General features: G+C 37.7%; 1 protein-coding gene across 13 annotated transcripts in view; it reads left to right on the forward strand.

Annotated features, from left to right (window-relative positions):
• Window positions 1-27,530, forward strand: part of LOC126765920 (tetratricopeptide repeat protein 39B-like) — a 124,407-nt gene that overhangs the window by 57,537 nt on the left and 39,340 nt on the right. For 7 of the 13 annotated variants that reach the window (XM_050483624.1, XM_050483623.1, XM_050483621.1 and 4 more), the window contains one exon: window positions 19,208-19,361. In XM_050483624.1, coding sequence (XP_050339581.1) covers window positions 19,215-19,361 — 147 coding nt within the window. In that variant the 5' untranslated portion in view covers window positions 19,208-19,214. Of the gene's footprint in view, window positions 1-4,747; window positions 5,232-8,732; window positions 8,927-17,266; window positions 17,336-19,207; window positions 19,362-21,703; window positions 21,998-27,530 lie in introns of those variants that run through there. The other 6 variants (XM_050483626.1, XM_050483622.1, XM_050483629.1 and 3 more) reach the window with 6 other exon arrangements.

Genomic DNA, 27,530 nt, shown 5'->3' on the forward strand with positions numbered 1-27,530 from the left:
TGGAAGAACTGAACTTGGTTGACATGTGGTTTCAACAAGATGGCGCTACATGCCACACAGCTCGCGATTCTATGGCCATTTTGAGGGAAAACTTCGGAGAACAATTCATCTCAAGAAATGGACCCGTAAGTTGGCCACCAAGATCATGCGATTTAACGCCTTTAGACTATTTTTTGTGGGGCTACGTCAAGTCTAAAGTCTACAGAAATAAGCCAGCAACTATTCCAGCTTTGGAAGACAACATTTCCGAAGAAATTCGGGCTATTCCGGCCGAAATGCTCGAAAAAGTTGCCCAAAATTGGACTTTCCGAATGGACCACCTAAGACGCAGCCGCGGTCAACATTTAAATGAAATTATCTTCAAAAAGTAAATGTCATGAACCAATCTAACGTTTCAAATAAAGAACCGATGAGATTTTGCAAATTTTATGCGTTTTTTTTTTTTAAAAAGTTATCAAGCTCTTAAAAAATCACCCGATATTAGCTTTAATTGTGTGGATATCATAACTTTCGTAGCTTCATACTTGTCTAAGCAGTTTTTGTATTTTGCGTTCGATGATGATTTAAATTTTGTGGTAGAACTAAATCGTAAAATAACTATTATGTCCGGTTAAGGGGTATACTACTGTGATCAAATTGAACGGTGAAATTTTAATTAATACTTCGCGAGTTTTTCGAATACGTAAATTTTTTTTTACTGTAAGTTGGTAAGTATTTGAGATACGCGTCATTTCGTGAGGCTCTAAAAGTGAATTCTTCGATTTTTACTATGTCTGAATTTATTGAACAAAGAAGTGCGATAATGCACCATCTCATACTGCATTGGTTATTCGTGATCATTTCGCCATATTTTCTACTAATAGCATGCCGCAACCACCGCATTCGCCTGATTTACCTTCGTGTAACTCCTGGCTATTCAGTAAATTCACATGACCACTCCGAGGACACCGTTTGGACTTAATTAAGGATACAAAAGCTGAATCGAAAAAAGCTCTGATGGCCATCATGACGGAGGATTTTTCGAAGTGCTATGATGACTGAAAAATTCGTTGGCATAAGTGTATTGCAGCGGGAGGGGATTACATTGAAGGAGATGAAGTGGACAAAATTCACTTTTAAATTTGATCACAGTAGTATATGTAGGTACAGTAGAGGCCCGCTAATCCGGATCAATTAAAACCGGCCCCTATCCGGAATATAAGGAAATCCGGATTACCAAAGACATATCAGAACTATGTATTATGAAAAAATATTTATAAAATCTGTTTGTTTATTATAACAAATAATACACATGTTCCAAAAAAACAAAAAAAACTTAAACCAATAAAGCATAAAAGCGAATGTAGTGAATAATAAACATGTGATCCGGATTAGAGAATACGGATAGAGAATTTCGGTCCGGATTACAAGGGACATAATAGACATTTTGAGTTTTTTAACCCTCTCCAGATTACAGTGGAATCCGGATTAAGCCATGTCCGGATTAGCGCGCCTCTACTGTACCCTCTAATAGAAGGGCTTACGTGTATGTATTTATGTGCTTGTACACTGGAGATCTCGTTGTAGAGTTCAATGCGCTTTGCACGATTTGCTTGTGCGTATTTATGTGGGTATGTTATACAAGTATGTATTGTTGGAAATATGCCAATTTGGACTTTTAAAATGTGTATATAGTAGAGGAGAGAGAGAATTATGGGCCAACAACTATTGGTTTTTGTACCACAATTATACATCGTTGCATACTGCATTGATTGTTTGCGATTGTGCTCTGGTAGAGCTTATATACATATATGTAATTCTCGATTATATAAAATTTTAAAAACAATCCAAAAATTTATGGAAACAATCAGTTACTGTCTTTGTGGCATTAAGGAAATTAAATAAAGGAGAATGAAATTTTCCCATTTTTTATAAAGAAATAACGTATTGTTACAACAATTTGCGTATTGTGTTTTGGTTTCTTTTTTTTAAATCTGTTTTTTAGATCGAATATTCGTCGTGCTCAATTTCTTGAATAAAGTTAATTAGAGGCATAATTAAACTGCCCTTCATCGAAAGAGGTTTTGAAATTATGTTTTCATCATTAGCTTCCCCATAGCAAGGCAAACCGTCATCAGTATGGATATAGCTTGTAAAAGGTTCGTGAAGAAACTCACCGCTGATGATGCAATTCATTTCATATCTGCCATCTGATTCTTTTAATTGAGGCTCAGAATGTAGGTGGACAGACAAAAACTGTCACGTAGCCTTAACATTGACGCCTTTGTCTGGAAAGGTCCAGCAAAATCGACACGTGTTATGGTGAAAGGCTGAGAGAAGTTGCAGTGTTCTGGTGGAATTTTTTGCTTGTACGTGAAGCAAATCTTGCACATGAAAAGTACTTTTTTTATTTGTGGCTTAAGCCTTGGGATATAAAACACTTAGCGAACTATTTGCTGCATGAGGCGGTGCTCGGCGTGTAGCATTAGTAAGTGGACATAATGAATGTATAATTTGGCAAGTTGTACCTTTTCTGGTAGGATTTTAGGATGGCGTTCATTATATGTATGTCAGGCTAGAGTTGGCAAGCTGATCATTTGCACGAAGCAGACCTTTCTTGTTCAGAAGTGGGTATAATACTAAGGGTTAGTTCTTTTTAACAATCGACTTTAATTCTCTTACCAATGATATCTCGCGGATGAAGTAGCGCATTTGAGTACGTTCGATAAGAGCGCCCTTTGATTTTTATAAGTCTAATTACGTCAATGTATCGCATTGGGGGTATATTTGGGGGAACGAGGAAAATCACTCAAGGATGTCATAATCATCCAATGTTGCATAGAAAGAGTATTTGAACCTAAGAAAATTTAATATTAGGAGCATTAACTCTGGTTGGAGAGTGGGTCCCGTAAATAGAGTATCGTTTAGGGGCTTACCCGAGCTAGTGGGTCTTGAGATATTGAAGACAACTCTTGCTGGCTTTACTCCTGCACTCCTGTAGCAAGTAAAATGAGTAGTGTTTTACCTTGACGTTTTTTCGCCTGGGCTTACTTTCTCCATGTGGTCTAAATTGATGTATTCTTCTAATACACTATCATATTCTGATTTCACTTCGCTTTTTTAATTAGGTTCTTTCCATTTAAGAGCTGCCGGCCCGGAGGACCATGCTTGAATATGGAAGTAATATTGAGACACTTCATAATTTATAATTGAAATGATTATTTAATGTCAATATAACTTTTTATTACACTGCATGTAAGACTTATTTTAATATTGAAATATGAACAGGCGTAGAGGATCGATCTCGAACGAAATTGATATTGCTCTCAGAATTATTTGTTCGGGGGCAATTGCTCACGGGGCCAATGTATATCCAATTGGGTAAACGTTCGAAGTCCGTGTGGGGATGTATAGTATGAGTGGTTTCATCGGGTGTGGTTTGTTATATTAGGGTTTGCCATTATTATACCGGGTGGAGCGGTGCACTTTGAGGGGGGAGTTATACTCATTGAAACAAACATTTACGACTATACATGTACATATGTATACGCAAATGTCTGGATTTACTGCCCAAATTCTCACTTATATCTACAAAGTTTCTAAAAACGTCATAACTTTAGAGCATCTTAAAGTAGCTGATATATTTATGAAATATTTTAAATTGAACTTATTTTTAGTTAGTTTAAATTGAACTTATTTTTAGTTAAAAACGAAGATGAATAACCTCAAGTGCGAAACGCACAAAATTTTACGTTTGAAATTGAGAACAGAAAATATTTATTTATAAAATTAATCCTAATGCTAATAAGGAGCAATAGCTATACTTGGATTCCATTTTTAAAACACAAGAAGATCCTAATCTATATTTAGTAAAAAGTATTTCTCCTACATCTATTTTAAGGCAGTTTCTGTCAAATTGCTCCGTAATAATTCAACACTCATTAATATTAACGAAAACTTATTTTATTACTTTAATACACTTTTTGCACCATAAAACTCTCTTAAATCAGGGCATCTTGCAGACGATTATTCAACAAGGCTCGCCGGAGTGGATTACTTAACGATTGGGTCTTAAATAAAACGGGGCTTGCAATGAGTCTGATACGGTGATCTGCAGTGACTGAGTTAGACACAACTTTGAGCTAAGTGCGAAAAATTGAGTATGAGCAAATAAATTATTCACGGAATGAGTAGAAATATGATTACTGCTCACTTACAATTATAGAGAGAGAGTTTTGGCTTGTGAGCTGCTTAGCTTATGTTTATGCGACTTCATGGCATCTCGCCCCTCAACACATAATTCATCACACCACACAACATTCAGCACACAACACAACATTCATCACACACACCATATGTAATCGTTTTCACCACCTAACCGATCAAAAAGGTTGGGTTAGATCGGGGTGGCCCCAATTTGCTTTTCACACCCGTACCGAAAATACACGTCTCGCCAACTAGTTCACCGTCGATCCGCCAATTTTTAATAGCTTAAAGTTCTGATCAAGATTTGGAGTCCTCATCCGGTCGGGTGTGTGTGTGTGCAGGAGCATCAAGAGCATCAGGAGTGAAAAGTGTACAGTGTGATGAAAAATAAAGAATTACATATATCTACCATAGCTTCAAGTTTGTATTATAAAAATATTGAAGTTTCGCCCGCAAAGGGAAATACCTAAATAAATTAATTGTTACATTTTTATACGAAAATTGAGAAATTTTTAATTTAACCAAAACCACCAAGAGATGCCTAACTAAAGGGAAAGTAAGTATACCCAGCAAAATACATAGTGAAATTAACTCCAACAAACAAATGGTCCTTCGAGCCGCTCAGAAAGGCACCTAAGATAAAACACCACAAACGAAAGAGTTAAAAAATGCAAAAAAGTTAAGAAAATTACGGGCATAGATTAACAAATAGCATTAAACGGGCGCGTTATAACACAAAACAAAGGTCAATAACCTCAACTGTACAAAATACATAAACGGGCGCGATATAATACAAAATAACTAACTAAAGAAACTAAAAACTAAAGTGCGGTACTAAAGTGAAGTGACAATAGGTTATAGAAACAATACTAAAAAGTGAAAAGAAAACAAATTACATATATAAAATACTCAATAGCACATAACTAGAGTGCATTGAAGTGGGAAGAACAACGAAAATACGTACCTACATACCAGTGATCTGCAACAAGTAACTTTTTCAAGCTTCAAGCCTATCATATCAATCTGTATACATACATAGTTAGAAGGTATGTGATACAATTTATGGATGAAAATAATAATAATAAAATAAAACTTTTGTAAAGTTTTCGGTTTCTCATGTTCATTCAACCTTTTTATTTATTTATATATAAATACAGAATATTACTATATAAATACATATGTGCGTATTATTTGGACAAGAACATTTTCTACGCATATTATTCGCTTAGTTATTTTCATTTTTTAAAGCAGAATTTAAAAATAAGATATTATCCACAATCATAGGAGCTAGGCGATTGCATTTCTCTACTATTATATTACCTGCAAGTGAAAAAGCGCGCTCACTGGCTGCACTGCTAGCTGGAATTGATAATATTTTAAATGCGAAGCTAGAAAGAGTTGGAAGCTCAATTTTATTGCTTTCCCACCATTCCATGGCATCAAAATTACTTGTAAATTGTGCTCTTTTTTGTATATATTTCTCAATTTCCTCACTTGTTATAATAGGTGTGGTCGGATTTTCAAGATTTACTGTGTCTGGGAAAAAGAAGTAATCATCCGACGACTGTGTTATCTCAGTTGAATTTTCTACATTTACAGTAGTGTCAAATGAAAAACATTCAGTTGATGGTATATTACGTAGGCAAAAATCTTTAACTTCTGCAATAGAACTACAATCTAAAACGTTATTAGAAGGCGGATAGAAAAATACTGCGACCTTATGCCGGATGTCTAGGTTAGGCGTCCATTTGTTATTTATTTCTTGCAAAATATTTGATTTTAAAACAGAAATAGGAACAGGGTCCTGCTGGTTTTGTTCGCAAATTTTTCTTAGACGAGTTATTGACAGATAAACGTAAGGAATTGTCATGTATTTTGAGCCTTGAAGTTTTTCCCAAATAATTTCAAAGTTATCACACAGCTTCACTAATGATTGTAATATAAAAATAATATTTGAAACTTTTTGCAGTTCTGATTTTGCAATCAGTTGTTCATTGATTTTACTCCAGTTATCATAAACTGATTTAAACATATATTAGTTTGAGTTTCAGCGTGTTACCCAAAAATTTTTCAATGTTGTATCTAAAAATACTTGTAAAATTGCCTTTTTAAAATATTTAACCAGCTTTTTACTATCTTCTATTAATAACTTTAATTCTGCAGTTAAATTAAAAACAGCTTGCAAAACATTAGCAAATAAATGGTTGCAGCATTTAAGCCGCGTATTATTTTCTAACGCTTTCTTCATATTTGGGCCTCTGTTATAAAAGTAATTTCATCATAGCTTGTAATGCCAAACTCCAAAAATATGCTTTCAAGCTTGTTTCGAATATTTCTCCCAGTCGACTTTTCAAAATCAAGAGTTTTCGCGCCTAGAACAAACTCTTCAAATTTATCATTGTAAAAAAAGTGTATGGTTGCACATAAGAAATTTCTGTTTGTAAAAGCCTCACACCACATATCAGCAGTTACGGGAGCACGCCCAGCGTTTACAATACTTTGAAGTTTGCTCTGCATTTCTAATTTCTTTTCAGTTGCACCTGAGTTATCTGCCGGGAGACTGTTGTTGGTTGAGGAATCAAATCGTCAACGTCTATGTGCTCTCCGAACTTGTGCCCTATTTTAATGAGGTGCCGCGCTACATTCTTAAGTCTGCTACCGTCCAATTTAGACACTCTTGCAAGAAATCTGTTAAAAAAAAGATATTTACTAACGACTTACTTACATTTTTTTTGGTTTTACCCTTTTTTTGTTCTTGCCCTATTTGTTCACAGGGAATTTCTTGGGTTTTCCTTATGAAGCACTTATGACGGCGTAAGTTTGCGTTCCATTATGCCGAAAAATGGCCTCACATTTACGGCAGCATACAAATTCATTAACAGTGCATCCACAATCATCTTGAAGTTCGCAAAAAACCGACCACACTTCACTACGTCCTTTTCTTTTGAATGATTTTCTTAGAATACCACTTCTAAGTTTTTCAGAAATATTGTCAATAGTATTAGACATACTTTGGACACGTCAGAATGTTGCAATAAAAACACTGGAATGATATCGAACTGTTTTCGTTGTCATAAGTTTTCGTTGTCATAAGTTGGTAAGAATCCAACAAGTCATTTGTACAGAACAAGCCTCGACTGTACATGCAACGATTTGAATCGTTTCAAACTGTACATGTGTATGATTCGAACAAGCAAACCTGATCACTGTGTTGATTAGGTATGAAATGGAACAAGCAAGTTGCGACTTGTATGTTTGACGTTTTTCAAGTAACAAGCCATACATACTTACATTGATGTTGTACAAGTTAACACCAAATTCAAGTAACTCCTTCCAGATCTCTGGTACATACGTGTATACGTAGTTAAGTGACAAGTGCGGAACACAATGACAGCGACAGACTGCAGCAGCACGACAGTGAACTGAAAATGGCGTTGTGCATCTTACTACATGAACATTCGTAAGAAGGCAGCAACATAACAATGGCCGGCATGTACACAAGACAACACAGCTGTCCATTTTGCATGTACAAAATTTCGTTGTGGCCATACTAATTCCTTTCACTTTAATGAAATTTTAATATTTTGTTCAAAGTGAAATTTTTTATGCAAAAAATACGTAAATATGTAAATATTTCTGTTTTAAATTATCAATTGTTATTACAAATGATATAATAGGGCTATAATATAGCTATTTTATGCTTTTATTTGTAAAATAACTTCAAGTTTGTTATAGCTGTGAATAATTTTACATTTCACATGTTTGTGGCATCACCACTCTACCTCCTCTTTCTATCTTCCATTCTACTGTCAACTCTACTGTCGTCCTACTGTCGTTGGCAAATATAGGAGGATATTGAAGTTAGCGAGAACTACAACTGTCGGCCTGCAGTCGTGTAGTCGTGCAGCTGTCAAAATAACAGTGTCCATAAGAACGTGTGTATATTAATATTTGACAGATGTCGTTTGCAGTCTGTCGCGCTCTATGTGTGCACCACTACAAAAACCTTAAAACATACGGTAGAGCAGACAAGGATTACAAGCAACGTGGGAAGAGAACACAAACTCAACACGGAAAAAAAAAGAGATAAAGAGATGTTTAACTCCTCTCTCACTGGAAGTGAGAGAGCAATTGCTAAACGTCAAAACCTACTGAACTTTGACAGCTAATCGATTTCAGTATGTTTTGACGTTTATCAATTGGAAACGAGCGATGGCCAGATTGGAATCTTACCAAAAAAACATGTAAACGGAGGGATTTGTTGCAACGTTCAAGACCACTTATAAAAAATGTAAAACAATGAATATTAAATAAATTTGTGAAATTTAAAGATATTTGATGATACGTTTTGTAATTTGAAGCATCATAGTTTTATTTTCAATGGAAAATGATTAAAAACGTTTAATGATTGAAGGCTAACAAGCTTAAATCCTATTATTGGGTATTGAAAGGACAAAAGTCAGTTGTTATAATATTCTTTAAAAAGATTTAAATAGTTTCTCCATATAATAAATAAACACTATTTAGTAATTTTTATTCGTACTAAATGTTGGGTATTGGGTTGATAAATGCCCAAAAATTGTTATTTTGTTCAATCTGGCCATAATGGAAAATCTTATAAAAAACGCTAATTTTGAGGCGCTCTCACACTGGAATAAGTTTAACATCCCTTTATTCCTGGAAAGCATCAAAGAAGAAATAAAAACCAAATAGAGGAAAACGACATAGAGAGAACACATATGTAAGTATTGCCCAAACCCTTGGCGGAGAAAAAAGTGAGTCCATTCCAATTAAATTTTTAATAAAATTATTTATGCGCATATGTATGTTTAATATTCAGTTTAAGCTGTAATACGGCATACAGCTACTTAGAAATAACCCAACTGTTCTATACGAAAAACCGGCTAGACACATGTATGTATGTTATTTAAAATGAAAAAAGTAAAAAAAATTTTTTTATAAAAACTCAATTTATTCAAGTACTTCATGGAAAACTACATTCGTAGTGGTTTTATTTTGGTCGTAAGTCTTAACTTTGATATCTTGAGAAGATCGTACTCGACTCAATGCGACATACAGCTGGCCATGCGTAAAACAATCCTCCTTGAGGAAAACATCAACTCTTGCTAGAGTCTGCCCTTGAGATTTGTTTATTGTTATTGCGAATGCTACAATTATTGGAAATTGGCGACGCTTTAAAATAAAAGGAAGTGTTTTTCCAAAACCCTAATGAACACGATTAATGGTAAACAACTAAATCCGTATATATGTATAAAAAATATATAATATATATAAATAAAAGTATCATATAAAAACATAAATACATACATATCTATATATATATACATTAGGGTGTGTCATTCTGAGTCAACCTTTTTTTTTCAAAAAAAAAAAAAAAAAGTCACTCAAAAGATGAGCTCTTAATATTAATATTAAGAGGTCCCTCTTTCAAATTTTCTATTTTCCATATAAAAAACATGGAAAAAAATCATTTTTTTGTGGTGGTTATTGTGCGGAGGTTATTATATGTATGTGCACGCGATGGCTGCCAGTAGGGATGGTAAACTCGACGTTACGAGTATTCGAAAGAAAGGTTCTGCGGAAGATTTATATTTGCATGTTGGCCACGGTGAATATCGCATTCGATTTAGCGATGAGCTGTATGAGATATACGACGACATTGACATAGTTTAGCGAACGCTACTCTGGCTAGGTCATGCTGTCCGAAAAGACGAAAACTCTACAGTTCGACGCAGTACGCACCGGGAGAAGCAGAGGAAGAGGTTCTTCTCCTTCGTTTGGAATCTCCAATTGGCGCCACATTGCAAAACCAATAAACGACTGGCGCGCTGTTGTTAACTTGGCAATAACCGAATAAGCGGTTTTTACGCCAGAAATGAGGATATATTTATGCTTTGGGAAATCTTCGAAGGTTTTGACTTTATACCTGATTTTTTGGATCATGTAGTTGTCAAACCAAACTCTGGTTTTTCTTCGCCCACATACCTGGGAAAGAGTTGTGGGTGGGTAGAAGCCGCAGAAGCAGAGGTGCAGTGAGCTTTTTTACGGTTGTTGGAAGAATATGTCGTCAGGAACTCCTTATAAAGTTCATTTTCATAATTTCTGATTATTACAGTGTTTTTTGCGCTGAGGTTGCTGGTATTAAAGTAACGGTAGATGAATGTAGGAGGATGGAGTCATGTGAAGAAGTTCACGCAAGTGAGGAAAGTTTACTGATCGCCATTTACTTGGGAGTGGCCAGAAACGATTCTTTTACATATGACTCAAGCAGCTCACAACTTCCGGTCTTTGACCAAGTATCCTCTGGGTAGCCTAAGAACATCCGTTTGAAGGCGAGCTAAAGTGAGAAGGCGAAACATCCCCTGCATAGGGTTGTGCGCTGGGTTTGGGACCCGCCACGTAAAACAAAACACTCCAATGAAAAAGCAACAACAGCCTCGGATGAGAGACCCTCCTTTTGGTGACGACCATAGCAAACGAAATAAGGACTACGAATTGAGGGCATGCACCTGGAATGTCCGGTCCCTTAATGGGGAAGGTGCCGCTGCCCAGCTGGGTGATGTCTTGGTTAGAGGGAAGGCTAACGTCACCGCTGTCCAAGAAATGCGATGGACGGGACAAGGACAGAGACGTGTAGGTCCTTGTGACATTTACTACAATGGCCATATAAAGGAGCGCAAGTTTGGTGTGGGATTCGTGGTGGGAGAAAGACTCTGTCGCCGAGTACTATCATTCACTGCGGTGAATGAACGTCTAGCCACAATCCGCATCAAAGCGAGATTCTTCAATATATCGCTGATTTGCGCCCACGCCCCGACGGAAGAGAAGGACGATGTGACCGAAGATGCCTATTATGAGTGTTGGGGCGCGCACTTTTGAGGGCTGCCCCCGCCAAGATGTCAAAATCGTGCTTGGCGGCTTTAACGCCAGGGTGGGTAAGGAAGGTATCTTTGGCACTACAGCCTTCGCGACGAAACATCCCCAAATGAGTTGAGGCTGATCGACTTCGCCGGGGCCCGAAATATGGTTATCTGAAGTACTAGGTTCCAGCATAACAACATAAGGGGTCCTAACATCGACACGGACCACTATCTTGTTGCAGCTAAGATTCGCACCCGCCTCTGTGCAGCAAAAAACGCACGTCAACAAACACAAGGAAGGTTCGACGTCGAGAAGCTGCAATCACAATAGACAGCCAAATGATTTTCTACGCGGCTTGCACTCCTGCTCTCTGAGAGCACTCGTCAACAACTCGGTATAAGGGAACTGTGGGACGGCATTTCAAACTCCTTACGTACAGCTGCAACTGAAACCATTGGTTTTCGGAAAGTGCAAAAGAACAACTGGTACGACAAGGAGTGCCGTCTCGCAGCGGAGAGAAAACAGGTTGCCTACCTCGCAACTTTACGATCGACCACAACACGTGCGAGATGGGATAGATACCGAGAGTTGAAGAGAGAAGCGAGACGCATTTGCAGACAGAAGAAGAAAGAGGCCGAAATGCGTGAGTACGAAGAGCTTAAAATTCTACGAAAAAATGCGGCGGGTTACAGAAGGTTTCAAGACCAGAGCATACTCTTGTAGAACCCCCAAAGGTGAACTAGTCACCGATGCCCAGAGCATACTTAGATTATGGAGGGAACACTTTTCCAGCCTGCTGAATGGCAGTGAACGCACAACACCAGGAGAAGGCGAACCCGATTCCCCAATCGATGACGATGGAGCAGACGCTCCATTGCTCCGTCAGAATCGGGAAGGACCTCTCCGAGCCGTTCGATACCAAATGAGGTTTCAGACAAGGTGATTCCCTATCGTGCGACTTTTTCAACCTGCTTCTGGAGAAAAAAGTTCGAGCTGCAGAATTAAATAGAGAAGGTACCATATTTTATAAGAGTGTACAGCTCCTGGCGTATGCCGATGATACTGATATCATCGGCCTCAGCACCCGCGCCGTTAGTTCTGCTTTCTCCAGACTGGACAAGGAAGCAAATGAAATGGGTCTGGCAGTGAACGAGGGCAAGACGAAATATCTCGTGTCATCAAACAAACACTCGTCGCACTCGCGACTTGACACTCACGTCACTGTTGACAGTCATAACTTCGAAGTTGTGGATAATTTCGTCTATCTTGGAACCAGCGTAAACACCACCAACAATGTCAGCCTAGAAATCCAACGCAGGATAACTCTTGCCAACAGGTGCTACTTCGGACTGAGTAGGCAATTGAAAAGTAAAGTCCTCTCTCGACAAACAAAAACCAAACTCTATAAGTCACTCGTAATTCCCGTCCTGCTATATGGTGCAGAGGTTTGGACAATGTCAACAACTGATGAGCCGACGTTGCGAGTTTTCGAGAGAAAAGTTCTGCGAAAGATTTATGGTTCTTTACGCGTTGGCCACGGCGAATATCGCATTCGATGGAATGATGAGCTGTACGAGATATACGACGACATTGACATAGTTCAGCGAATTAAAAGACAGCGGCTACGCTGGCTAGGTCATGTTGTCCGAATGGACGAAAACACTCCAGCTCTGAAAGTATTCGACGCTGTACCCGCCGGGGGAAGCAGAGGAAGAGAAGACCTCCACTCCGCTTGGAATGTCCAATTGGCGCCACGTAGCGAAAAGAATAAACGACTGGCGCGCTGTTGTTAACTCGGCTATAATCGCGTAAGCGGTGTCTACGCCAATTATGAAGAATTAAATTTGTAAGAAACGTCTTGCCAGTTGCCCAAAAAAGTGTTCTTTTTGTTATTTTTCACGCAATAACTCGACATTATCAGTGTGTTGCTACTTAGCTAAATGTTAAATAACATTCTCTGATATAAGAAACTATTGAACTTTTTTTGAATTTTCGGTCAAAAGTCGGATAAAAATGAGCATTTTCAGGATTTTTACTATGTCTAAATTTATTGAAAAAAGAAGTGCGATAATGCACCATCTCATACTGCATTGGTTATTCGTGATCATTTCGTCACATTTTCTACTAATATCGTGCCGCCACCATCGCATTCGCCTGATTTACCTTAGTGTAACTTCCGGCTATTCAGCAATTCACATGACCACTCCGAGGACTGCGTTTTGACTAAATTAAGGATATAAAAGCTGAATCGAAGAGGGCTTTGATGTCCATCACGATGGAGGACTTTTCCAAGTGCTATGACTATTAGAAAATTCGTTGGCATCAGTGTATTGCAGCTGGAGGCGATTACTTTGAAGAAGATGAAATGGACAAAATTCACTTTTCAATTTGATCACAGTAGTATGTATAGGATTCCAATGTTTACTTTGAATATATATATATAATATATATATTAGGGTGAGTCATTCTGAGTCAACCTTTTTTTCAACTGAAAAACAGGCTACAAACTTTCGAAAATGTGAAAAAGAAAGTCACACAAAAGATGAGCTCTTAATATTAATATTAAGAGGTGCCTATTTCAAATTTTTTGTTTTCCATATAAATTACATAGAAAAAAAATCATTTTTTTTTTTGGTGGCTATTGTGCGGAGGTTATTATATGTGCACGCGATGGCTTCCAGTAGGGATGGTAAACTCGATTCCTGGAAAATCGAGTTTTCTCGTTAAATAATCGATTTTTCGAATGTCAAGAATCGATTCTTAATCGACTTCGACTACTGAAGATCGATTCCGAAATATCTAAAATTTCTAAAAATGTTACATTTTTTGTGAACGCTATTGCCACGCCAAGCGTGAACAAGGCAGTCAATTTGATTTCAACCAAATCGAGAGGTAAGAAATTTCATAAATATATATATATTGTACATATATGAGCGTAAATACAACACGTATTTCCATACAAATGTATGTAAACACCAGCCTAGCCAAGCACCATTGGTCTCGACTAAGTGTATCAGACCGTTGGTCTCGACCAGGGTTAATTTGTTGTTTTATTTGTTTGTTATGTGTTTTGCAAATAGCGTGTTAGTGATGTATATGTTAAGGTTGTGAATGATGTGTGACCGGGATTATTGCTGTGTTTAGGTGTTCGGTGTTGATATGGCGCTTGCGGATGACATGTTGTGTGGGGCAGGGGACTGAGGCTCATTTAGCCAAAGTCAATTTAATAAAGCCAATAAAGGCATTTCTAGCAACGATTTGGCGCGGTATAATGCACGGCTTGCTATATACAAGTCAGAAATAAAGAAGACCAATAGAGTTTGAAGGAGATCCTTCTGTGAAGGAGTAGGAGGGTGTCACAAATACTCTAGGTCTAGTGAAAACTCCTACTACTTCCAAGGATTATCTTAGAAATAAGGATGGTGACTGAACTTCTAGCATTGAGGAGTCGTTAAAACTATTCTTAGGCGTTCACTTTCCCATGAATTAATCCGCAGAGAAAGTGTATTCCAGAGGGCTCAGGAGGGTGGTACAGTCTTCTGAGATCTTCTAGATGAATGCCATTACAAATGGGCGTTAAATTAATTTCAATCATTCAAGTCGCCGGGACCTGTTGGCATCATACCTATGCAACTTCAGCGGACGGTAAAGTCATAGAGCTGGTTGGCCCCATCTGCGCAAACTTTCTTAGATTAGGCCACATTTTCAGGGCTTAGAGGCAGGTAAGGATGGCGTACATTCCGAATGCCGATAAGAGCTATTATATATTTATGCCAAGGATTTCAGGCCTATTAGCTTCTCCTCGTTTCTTGTGAAGAGAGGCTTATGACCCTGTATGTCAGAATCATCATACCTGTACGCTCGATATGTATACATTAAAGGCAGGTCGGTAGACACTACTCTGCATGTTGTTATTTCATGGCTGGAGGAAGACATAAGGAATATGCGGTATAGAGATATTTTTTACGAGGAGGTATAAAATCCCGCAGGCACGCCAACCTGTTGAAAAGATGAAGTATTTGGAGCTTATCCTTGAGAGAAAGCTATCATGGAAGCCAAATATTGAAAAGAGGGAAGAAAATAGTCATTGATTACGTTATGTTGAAGAAGAGGGTGGTGCCTCACATAAACAGTTATGGTTTGGCTTTATAAAACCATAGTTAAGCCAATACTATGGAGTATTTGTATGGTGATGGGCGCACGGTAAAGCCACACTCGCTAAACTGCTGGAACGTGTTCAACGCGGCTCTCATTGGCAAAAGTCTTCCACTACGTACAAAACAAATGGCAGTTAATGCCATTCTACACATAGGACCTGTGGATATAACCCGCAGAGGCATTGCTAGCAGACATTATGGGTCTGAGAGAGGGATCCATCCCTGATAACTTGCTTAACTGAAGCGGAACCTCGCGGTATGTTCCACGCGCATACCTCTGTTTACGCCCTTTCCGTATTTTTTTTAACCAAGGAATGGATATACCAAGTTTCATCAATTTATCTAAATTTTTATTCAATTTAGAGCTTGCACGAACCGTCGGACGTATAGACAAACTGTCAACCGAATTTCAACTCGTCTCTCCATCCTGATCATTTTATATGTGTTTGTTCGTGTTTTTACTGCACACTTCAGACACCAATAAAAGGATATTTTACAATTGCTTAGGTGCATTAGAATTTTGTGTAAGCATGTTTTGTACATATATTGTTATTCAATATAGGGCTGTTTTTTAGTGTCTACATATACATATATACATATACATATACATATACAGCCATAGTCAAATGTTATTACACATTACTAAAAATTTTAGCGTTTCGGTAAGACTGCTTCAATTGTTGTTGTTGTTGTTGTTTTCAGTATGAAGCAAATTTGTTGTTGTTGGATGAAACGGAGTGTGTAGAAGCAACGAACGAAAATTCAAAGAAAATAACGGAACGACAACTCTTGATTTTTGCACCACAATAATGCACCGTCGCATACTGCATTGATTTTTCGTGAATTTTTCGCCAAATCTTTAACCAATATCTTTCCGCAACCACGTATTTGCCTTAGTCGGCAGTCGGTACTTGTAAACAGGCTACTTGCTGAAGGAAATGCATGATCATTCAACACATCGATATACCCACATTGATTCAAAGTTCCTTCAATTGGTACGATATCTCCCAATCCATAGAATGATATGCATCCCCAAAACATTACAGATCCTTCACCGAATCTGTTAAGAGCCTGCCGTGCTTTGCGTTTGAGAGTTGACGGTAGATGCATATACTTTCTTCCAAAAGACCCCTGGAACTGAAAAGAGGACTCGTCAGTTCACAGAACGTTGTGCCAGAACTCTATGGGCTTATTAATATGCTCCCGAGCAAAGGCAAGGCGTTTGGCTTTGTTGTTTGAAGTTATGTCGATCACTTTGCAAACTACATAGGTCTTGATTTCCATGCTCTTCATCTTGCGACGTAAAGTAGCTTCACTAACTTTCTTCCCAATTAGTTCCTCCGAATTTTCTGCAAGGCGAATAGGGCTTATTGTTGGATTTGCCATAAGGACTTTCATAAATCTTGTTTTTTCCCTTTGCCCTATAACGAGTTTTCGTCCACTTTTCAATTTATCTTCTAAATTCCCACAAGTGTCCTCCTTTTTTACTAAATTGTACACAGTTTTCCGCGAAATTTCATAAATTTTTAGAAGATCCGAAGCCGAAGTTCCCACATTAAATTTGGTTTGGATTAAATTAACAATATTAATTTTTGCGTAATCATGTAAAATGCGCCTACTTAACTCACAAGATAGCTAAAAACTAATGATTTTACTCGAATAAAATGTATGTAATAACTTCTGACGTCAATATGCATCAAACAAATGTATTGTTTTTGTGAGAAATATTCCGTTATTTTCTTTGAATTTTTGTTCGTTTCTTCTACACACTCCATTTTATCCAACAACAACAAATTTGCTTCATATTGAAAACAACAACAGCAATGGAAGCAGTCTTATCGAAACTCAAAAAATATTAGTAATGTGTAATAACATTTGACTATGGCTGTATATATAGTAGTTTTCACATTTTTATGAGCAAAATCTATTTAACGATTCTATTTAGTAAACTGTATGCTTTCTATTTAATGTACATGTCTCAAAACTATAATTTTCTATATATAATTTGTAGCTATAAACAATATTTTCATGTTGATATTTTTATGTACAATGAGATGCTGCCAATGGTTGCCCGTGCCAACGGATATACATTCTGCTATGAACAAAAAATAGTAAGACTTTTTTCATAATTTTAAAGTTCTTAATTTATTAATCAAAATCTATGTCGTCCCCGTTGAGCCCAACACAATTGTGCCAATGTTTATTCCAATCCTCTAAGCAATTGTTAAAGTAAATTTCCAGAATAGCCTTCAAGGCGAGTACAGATTTACGTTTAATGTCTTATGTCGTTTGAGTTTACTGAATAGCCAGAAGTCACGCGGAGCAAAATCAGGCAAATACGTGGTTGCGGAAAGATATTGGTTAAAGATTTGGCGAAAAATTCACGAAAAATTAGTGCAGTATGCGACGGTGCGTTATTGTGGTGCAAAAATCAAGAGTTGTCGCCCCATAATACCGGCCTCTTTTTACAAATTACTTCGCGCAAACGACGCATAGCACTCAAATAGAATTTCTTGTTGACAGTTTAGCCGGTCGGAAGGAAAACATAACCTTGATTTTTTACCCGATTTAACGTAGGTTTTTCGGCTTCAGCTCACCTTTGCCATGATATTCGGCCGATTGATCGTCTGTTTCGTGTCGTAAGCATAGGTCCAAGACTCATTGCCAGAAATAATTCGTTTCATGACATCCTGGCTCAAGTACCAATTCATTAATTTTATTGGCGTGTTGATCATCAGTTGATGTTGATGGTCGTCTTGGACATGGTTCGTTGTCAACGCGTCCTCGTCCCTCTCTGAATAATTTGTACCAATCAAAAATACCGCTGGCGTATGCCGATGATATTGATATCATCGGCCTCAACACCCGCGCCGTTAGTTCTGCTTTCTCCAGGCTGGACAAGGAAGCACAGAAAATGGGTCTGGCAGTGAATGAGGGCAAAAACGAAATATCTCCTGTCATCAAACAAACAGTCGTCGCACTCGCGACTTGGCTCTCACGTCACTGTTGACAGTCATAACTTTGAAGTTGTAGATAATTTCGTCTACTTAGGAACCAGTATTAACACCACGAACAATGTCAGCCTGGAAATCCAACGCAGGATTGCTCTTGCCAACAGGTACTACTTCGGACTGAGTAGGCAATTGAAAAGTAAAGTCCTCTCTCGACGAACAAAACTAAACTCTATAAGTCCCTCATAATTCCCGTCCTGCTATATGGTGCAGAGGCTTGGGCGATGACAGCAACCGATGAGTCGACGTTACGAGTTTTCGAGAGAAAAATTCTGCGAAAGATTTATGGTCCTTTGCGCATTGGCCACGGCGAATATCGCATTCGATGGAACGATGAGCTGTACGAGATATACGACGACATTGACATAGTTCAGCGAATTAAAAGACAGCGGCTACGCTGGCTAGGTCATGTTGTCCGGATGGATGAAAACACTCCAGCTCAGAAAGTATTCGACGCAGTACCCGCCGGGGGAAGCAGAGGAAGACCTCCACGCCGTTGGAAGGACCAAGTGGAGAAGGACCTGGCTTCGCTTGGAATATCCAATTGGCGCCACGTAGCGAAAAGAAGAAACGACTGGCGCGCTGTTGTTAACTCGGCTATAATCGCGTAAGCGGTGTCTACGCCAATTAAGAAGAAGAAGAATCAAAAATACTTGCTCGCGACAAACAATTATCACCGAAGGCTTTTTCCAACATTCTGAACGTTTAGCCACCAGAAATTTGATTCCAAACTTAAATTTAGAAGCCATACTATTTTTTTTGTCTACAGTAGTATGTCTTATGTAGACAAATTTACAAACCTTATGCGTATGGTTCGTTCATATTTGTTTACATTTAATGTGCGGCCGCTCGGTCTATTAATTTTGTATCAAAACTTTTAATTATCAAAGCAAATAAGTATTTATAGTATAACTCATTAAACCTATATTGGGTAATAACGCAAATCTTACTTTATCTTTACCTTCCTTTTAGATCTGAAATGTTGCCCACTCGGATAAAAAATGTGCAAACGTCGCAGCTGTCATCTGACACTAGTTTTTCTCAAACTATGTTAAGTTGCGAGAGTACAAATTCAAGCAGAGCGGACGCTGTGGATGAAAATATTGAAGATGAAGAAGAAAATGAGGTACATATTTGCGTTGACTAAAATAAATTTTGGAAAGTTTTAGACCATTTATGCATGTGTTGCTACCTTTCACTCAAATACGTTAAGGACATCCATCCATCTAGTTAATGTAATGTTTTGAAGCTCTTTGACTATAAGTAAAATACGATTATTGTGCTGTGCGGTACTAGTTCTTTCATTCATTAAGGATATGGGTTTCCCTGGGTAAAACAGCCTTTTTTCAACATCTTTTTTCTCATATAAAAATAAAATATTTTATTAGAAGTTTTTGTTGTTGTTGTATGTTTATTACTATTAAATTTTTGGAAAAAAAAAGCTGATTCCGATGACCTCTCGTAAGAAAGATGAGCCCGCGTTGCAGGATAATTCCATACAGGATCACCTAGAGTGTTTTAGTTAAAACCTTAACTTAGAACTTGGAGGAAGGAAAAAAACTGAAAAATGGATTTTTGACAATAAAAAACTCGATTTTTTGAAAGCCATGTAACCCCTTAAATAATGTTTCGACTTGACTTAACAGATATTTGATCTTCATTGATATCTTCATAAATTGGCTTGATAGCTTCATCCCCCCTGTAAGCGAGAATAGTCTTGAGTATTAGTAGCACGCACTGATAAGAGCACCAAGAATCAGTCACTTGCTGCTGCTGCTAGGTACCTGATCTCGAATGTTCCAGAGCGCCAGAGTTTTTAGATTGTAAAAATTGGCGTTTATTTATTCAAGTTGTCAAATAAGCCGTGGCATTGAATCTTTTAATTTGGAATACTATTTTTTTATTATAATAAAAGCGCTGATTGAAGGCTTAGCTAATATTGTTGGGTTTTTAAGATAAGTATACATAGGTTGCAGACTCTCCAATTGGCACCAAGCAGCGAAAAAGAAGAACAATTGGCGCGCTGTTGAAAACTTGCCTATAAGCGTTGCCTACACCAAAAGAAGAAGATGCGTATACGTTGCCTTTTATATTTTGGAATTTGACAATTCTAGTGTTGCAATGTGGCAACTCACAAATTTGTTAGGGCAATTCAGAATCTTGTGAATCTGAGTTTGCAAAATTATGCAATTGCAAATATTAACCGTCCACAATGAACGTCTTTTTTGTGGCTTCTGTGCAATCCTTGCAAATACCATTAATTCACAGCTGATCGGTGGAGAAAAACAGTGCTTGTAAACAAAATTTTCGCACAAATTGGAAAATATGCCGAAAAAAAGTTTTAGGGGAAAATTAACTGACGCTTTATTTGACGATGCTGCTGAAGAAATTATGTACATTGAAGGTAAGAAATATTTTTAAGCGGCACATAGCACAAATTTCAATCTTACTTCTGGAGCTTCCTGCAAGAAATCCAGTATACTCTAAAATTCTTTTTCGCTCCACTTTTTATTCGGCTTTTGGAGTTTTAGCCTTATTTTATTCAAACCGGTTTCCTCCATTTCTTCTCTTTGTTTACAATGTTTTTTTTTTTGACAACAGCTGATAATTTGCAAACCAGAGTTGCAAATAATACAATGGCGTTTTAGTGGTGCTTATTTGCAAGGGTATAGCAGGTGCTTCGCTACACATTTTGTTATTGCAAAAGCCAAAATATGCTCGCTAATTTGCAATTGCAAAGATGCAAGACCATTTACACCAGATTCTGAATTGCCCTATTAGTTATACGAACTCACGTTTTGACATACCAACGGCATTTGTGTTGTAAATAGCAAATTAAAATATTCATTACGGCCAAAAGCTGAAACTAAACCGAGATAATTATCGCTTACGATTATATTTTAAAATTTTCGACGTGAACTTAATCAGCAACATTACTAACTCATTGCAATTTAATTAAATTTTAGGAGATGAAGCTCCATTAAGGACCATTGTTTATCGATGGTATGGTGAAGCTAATCGAGATTGTAGATCACTCCAAGACGAATTTCGTACAGGAGTTGTGCACAAAAAGATATTGCAGTCATGTGACCTATCTTGAAATTGAGACATCTATAGGCGTTGTTGGGACTAGGATACATTCGATATTGCATAAACAATTTATTGTAAAAAAATTTGTTCACGTTGGATCGCTCAAAAAAAGGTTCGGGTCGATTGGTCGAGTGAAATCTTAAAAAATACAATAAAGCGCTTTGAAGCACGTCTATGACATCAGTACAGGTGATTAATTGCGGATTTATACGTATGAGCCCGAAAGTAAACAGCGGTCGACTATATGGATGTTACAAATTGAACCGAACCCAACATTCACAAAGCACTTTCAAGCAATTGGTTGCCTTTTTTTTGTAAGAACTGGACATGTCGTAAACATACCACTAGAACAAAGCAAAATAGTAAATTCTGAGTGGTACACAACAATTTGTTTGCCAGTTGTCTTTCAAGAAATCATGAAAACCAATCGCCGAAGATAGAGTCATCCATCATTTAGTCCTGAATGACCATCGAATGACTTCTTTTTATTTCCGTACGTACTAAGATATCACCGTTTTTCGACACCTGAAGAAGCAGTTGATGAGTTCATCTCAAACTGAGTGGCAAAAGTGCTCCGACAAATGGTTCAAACGCATGCAAAAATTAAAAAAAAAATTGTGTAGATTCCACCAAAGTTCATCAAACCGTGCATATGTTCTCTGCTCGACAAGGGTACTAAAAACTATTTAATGTGTCTTTCTCATAATGTGCTTCTTGATTCTTTTGAATTTCCATAAAGTTTTTATAGTTTTCCTATATCACCTACATACATATGTATTTATAATCCGAGCTGGAACAGGCGTTGGAGTTGTTATTATTATTATAGTCTTATTAAACTTAAGGGATCGTCTCAATGTGAAATTTTCAAAAAATCTATTTTGTTTGTTGCATTATCGGGCAGTATACACTGTAATTAACATTCTCTCAAATTTTTAAATCACTACAGCGTTTCTACTAAAAAGGAAACAGAGTGGGGAACACTACAACTCTAATCTTTAAACGCGTTTTTCAAAACGGTTTCCACTCTCAAAGGAAGAGTTTTGAAGATATTTACTTGCAATTTAGAGAGTTTTTAACGTCATTCGCTATCGCGCTACACTGAAAAAAAAAAACTAGTAAAACCAAAGCATTCTGCATATGCCACAAATACTTTTTGCATTAGAAACGTGCCCAAATACTTTGAGCATTTGTTTTAAAAGTGCGAGCACTGTTGAAGTAAATGCGTCAAGTATTTAAATTAACAGTGGAACACTTTTAATCGAAATACGGGACACTGTTGTAGCAAATACTTATACCAACAGTCACCGACAAGCAGTCAACGCGATCGGTCACGCTTGTTAAACAGTCCATAAATTGTTTTTTCTCTACCATCAATTCTCTTTTCTCACGGGTCGCGCACCAGTGCATAGTGTATTTGTTTTTTTTTCGCTACTTCTGTACATCTAGTGATTTGTAAACACACGTGCTTGACTAAACTTTTGATGTGAGATGGCCCCCGGGCCCCAATATCTTGGGAACAATAGATTTGCTCTATTGTCTCCGAGCCCTCGTGCAAAAAGAAAAAAGCCAGCAAACGGTATTGAAGAATTCCCAGAATTGCCCGTAACAAAAAAAGATAGCCCCAAATTTCTTGTGATAAAATCTAAAGACGAAAATAAACCACTAAGTAGCTACTCCATCTTTGCGGTGCACAAATCACTCCTGGCTATAAGCATAGAAATAAACAAAATTACTCCTCTACGTGATGGAGGCTTATTGCTGCTGGTGAAAAATAAAGAAATAGCAAAAAAGTTTATTAACACCCATTCTCTACCGGGCCTTTGTCAAGTTTCATGTGAACTCCACCATAATTTAAATTGTGTTAAAGGGACAGTATACGCGCCATTCTTAAATCAAGTTTAACGTCCACAAATTCACGCGCATAACTGGAGGAGTCGTCAAGCCAACTGGAGCAATACTACTATCATTCGACACCTATTTTTTACCGAAAAAAATTTACATAGCCTGCGAAATATGCACTGTGCGGCCATATTTCCCAAACCCGATGCGATGCAAATCGTGTCAGAAACTTGGGCATACAATGAAAATGTGCAAAAACGCACCCGCCTGTGTCTCTTGCAACCTACCCCCCACCAACCAGAAAACTGCATCAGAACATCATGTGCAAATTGTTTTGGAGAACACGCAGCCTCGGCCAACACATGCCCCAAATATCAACAGGCCAAAGCTATTCTTAAATTAAAAACTGAGAAGAAATGTTCTATGCGCGAAGCGTTAAAATTACACAAAATACAAAATCCAATCACAGTCACAAATTCCATTTCATACGCCCAAACAACAAAAATACGAGACAATTCTATAGCACAAGTAAATACACATAATCCGCCTGATTCCAACAAATCTACTTCAGAAGCTGCTAATATTACGCAAGAAACCGTCAAAGCAACTACTAGCAAAGACAGTATACAAAAATTTTTAACAGAGCTCAACGCTCAGCCAACAAATAAAACTAATCTGACAACAACAACTAATTCAACAAAAGACTATTGTTACGTTAAATCAACACAACAATTACGGTAGCGAGAAAACGTCGAAAACAGAAACTGAAAAAGAAGAAGATCACCACATGGATATCGACACGTCTACGTCTACAACAAATACCATGAATAGAGCAATAAGCAAAGGGAGTCCCAGCGTACTGAGACGTTCACCTATCAAAAAAAACAACAGTTCCAAGTAAACAACTTAAACATGCTTTAGACATCCCAATTATCTTTTATTTTATAAGTTATATTATAATAGATTCAAGTGTTTAATTTTATTTTTTATTTTTTTATTTACAATTGAAATGTCATTAAAAATTATACAGTGGAATTTTAAAGGATATGGCAACAATTACAATGAGTTAGAGCAATTGATAAAAGATCTTAACCCTCATATAATTTGCCTTCAAGAGACCCACATCCCTTTTCAAGTAACTAACACTATAATCCCTAAGACGTATATTGGTTACTTCTATAATGACAGTAAAAACAGATATGCGAAGCAGGGGGTCGCAATACTAATAAAACGGAATATTCCGCATAAACGAATAGCTATACATACAAATATCCTTTCAATAGCCATAGAACTGCATCTCCTTACACCCTTCTCAATAATAAATGCATACACCCCACCAAGTCAAACATTTTCCGACAAAGACATAAGAGATCTCCTCCATCAGACCCAGGCTCAAACGCTACTACTAGGTAATTTCAATGCGTGGAGTCCCCTTTGGGGTTCAGCCACTACCAATGCCAGAGGTACACAACTATAAAATGTTATATTCGCGGAGAATCTGATTGTGCTAAACAACGGGTCAGCCACGCACTTTTCTACACACAGAACGTTCACCCATGTTGATATCACTATGGCTTCACCTCAACTAAGTCCTAAATGTTCGTGAAAAATCCTTAACTTCCTTTATGGAAGCGACCATTACCCAATTCTGACAGAATTACAAAATAATTTGAATGTACAGAACCCGAAGAGATCTCCAAAATTCTTGACAGACTTTGCAAAATCGGATCAACTCCAGACACACTGTCTAGAGGCGATACAAAAGTGGCACCTTATAAACATTCACCAAGAAGCAGCCACAATTACCAAGATAATTAGAACAGCAGCCAACAAAACGATTCCTCAAAGCAACCCAAAGGGGCATAAATCACGCTCACCATGGTGGACAAACGAGCTTAGTCTATTACGTACAAATAAACAAAAACTTTGGCAGGTTTATAAAAACTCTTGTAACATTGTCAACCTTATCGCTTACAAAAAGGCAAACGCCCAGTTCAAAAAACGCGTCAAAGAAGCAAAACGGAAATCTATATCTGAATTCACCGAAACTATTAATCCAAACTCTTCGCTACAAAAGATCTGGGCAAGAATCAAGACGCTCACTGGTATTCCAAGAGCTCCCATTATTGCGATACGTCATAATAACGGTTTTCTTTCTACCTCCACCGAAATTGCAAATGCCTTTGCTTCTACCTGGTGTAATTACGCCCAAGACACTAACTTTTCCGAAGAATATAATACGTTAAAGCAGACAATACTGGCCGAAGTATATTTCCCCAGCACAGTCACAAAAGACGCTCTCTACCTAGAAACAGAATTCTCCCAAATAGAATTAGATGTCGCTCTGCAACACGCTAAAGGGAAGTCTCCAGGAAAAGACCGTATAACCTACGCTATGCTCCGCAATCTACCACTTCCGGCAAAACGTATCCTTCTCTCATTGTATAACAACATTCTCAACGGGGGGCTTTATCCTCACACGTGGCTATCGGCCACCATACTACCAATCCCTAAGCCAAATAAACCCCAAGAGAGTACAAGTGGGTATCGCCCAATCTCACTAACCTCCTGTCTCAGCAAAATATTTGAAAAAATGCTCACGAAAAGGCTAATGTGGTTTTTCTTGAAAAATAATTTAATAAGTCACAACCAGTCAGCATTTAAAAAGAAACATGGAACCATCGACGCACTCCTCCACCTACAACACTTTATCGCCGATGCGCTCTCAACCAAAAATCACATCACAGTGTTAGCCACTGACTTCGAAAAAGCGTATGATCGCATTGGCATTCATGTCATTTTAAATCAACTCAAAGAGTGGAAAATTGGGAAAAAGATATTTCAAGTCATAAAATCGTTTGTGACTGGGCGGGCATTCCAAGTTAATATCAACGGACAGCTTTCAAAACCTTTTCCACTCAATAACGGTATACCCCAAGGCTCCCCTTTATCGGTTGTCCTATTTGTGATAGCCTTTGAGCAAATAAATAGAATAACAATAAACTACAAAAATATCAATTTAAATATTTATGCAGACGACGCTTTTTTTATACTAAAAATAAGGACTTACCAAGCACTAAAAATACATTTTTAAAGGTACTACTCGAACTCAAACAATGGGGATTAAGATCCGGAGCCACCCTTGCTTATGAAAAGTGCAAAATTTTGCACATCTGTCGAAAACAAGGCTGCCCCGCAATTGATATCAGTGTTGAGCTCACTAACATTCAAAATGTAAAAAACTTAAAAATATTAGGCATTATATTTGATTCTAAATATTCTTTCAAAGAGCACTGTCAGCAGTTAAGAAAAAATCTAGCTACCAGGCTTAATATTATTAAATACTTATCATCAAAAAACCTTTGTATACATACTAACACTTTAATTAATATAACAAGATCAATAATGCTATCAAAAATAGATTATGGACTCCCTATTTACGGGTGGTGCGCTAACACACATATAAAACTTTTGCAAGCGCCATACCATACAGCGGTTCGACGTAGTTTGAACGCTTTCCCCACTTCAACAGTTAAATGTATGTTAGCAGAAGCAGGTCTCCCCTCCATTGTTGAAAGGCGCGACTTCGCTACATGGAGACTGATCCCAAAGTTTATTAATACCACAAATAAAACGCTATTCAACATATTCCGTCTCGCTGCATCCCACAAACGCAACTACTCCACCAAATCTACTATTCGTCGGTGCATATCCTATTGCAAAGAATTAGAGATTCAAATACCCCCAATGGGCAATCAAATTTGTAAGCAAGCGCCTTGGTCGCTACCACAATCTTCTGTATCCGAGCTTTTGCACACCTACCCTAAAGCACACACCAGTAACGAATGCTTTAAACAACTATTCATTGAGCACTTTAACAGTAGGCAGATGATCAACTGGATCCCCATATTTACAGATGGATCAAAAACTGACCACAGTACAACTTTCGGTGTAGTGCACCAAAACGGAACACTCATAACAGCCGGTTGGCTCCCATTGCACTGTCTATTTATACAGCAGAAGCAGTCGCGGTACTACAAGCCGCAGAATTTGCAACTAAAAACAAAGGGCACTTCGTTATTTGCACAGATAGTATGTTTGTAGTCTCAGCAATTAAAAATATTTACCACGATAACTCCATTATCAACCGAATTAGGGACAGACTTATACAATGCAAAAAGAAACTCCAAATCTTTTGGGTTTCTGGGCATAAGGGCATCCCAGGCAACGAGTTTGTCGACGAAGCGGCTAAAAACGCAATCTCATCACCATGTCTAACTTTTAATGCATCGCCGAGAAAGGATTTACAGAAGATGATAAATAGACACCTCCGTGACAAACAAATTTCAGACTGGTCCCATTATCA

This window comes from Bactrocera neohumeralis, unplaced genomic scaffold, assembly GCF_024586455.1.
Source record: "Bactrocera neohumeralis isolate Rockhampton unplaced genomic scaffold, APGP_CSIRO_Bneo_wtdbg2-racon-allhic-juicebox.fasta_v2 cluster11, whole genome shotgun sequence".
Lineage (NCBI taxonomy): Eukaryota > Metazoa > Arthropoda > Insecta > Diptera > Tephritidae > Bactrocera > Bactrocera neohumeralis.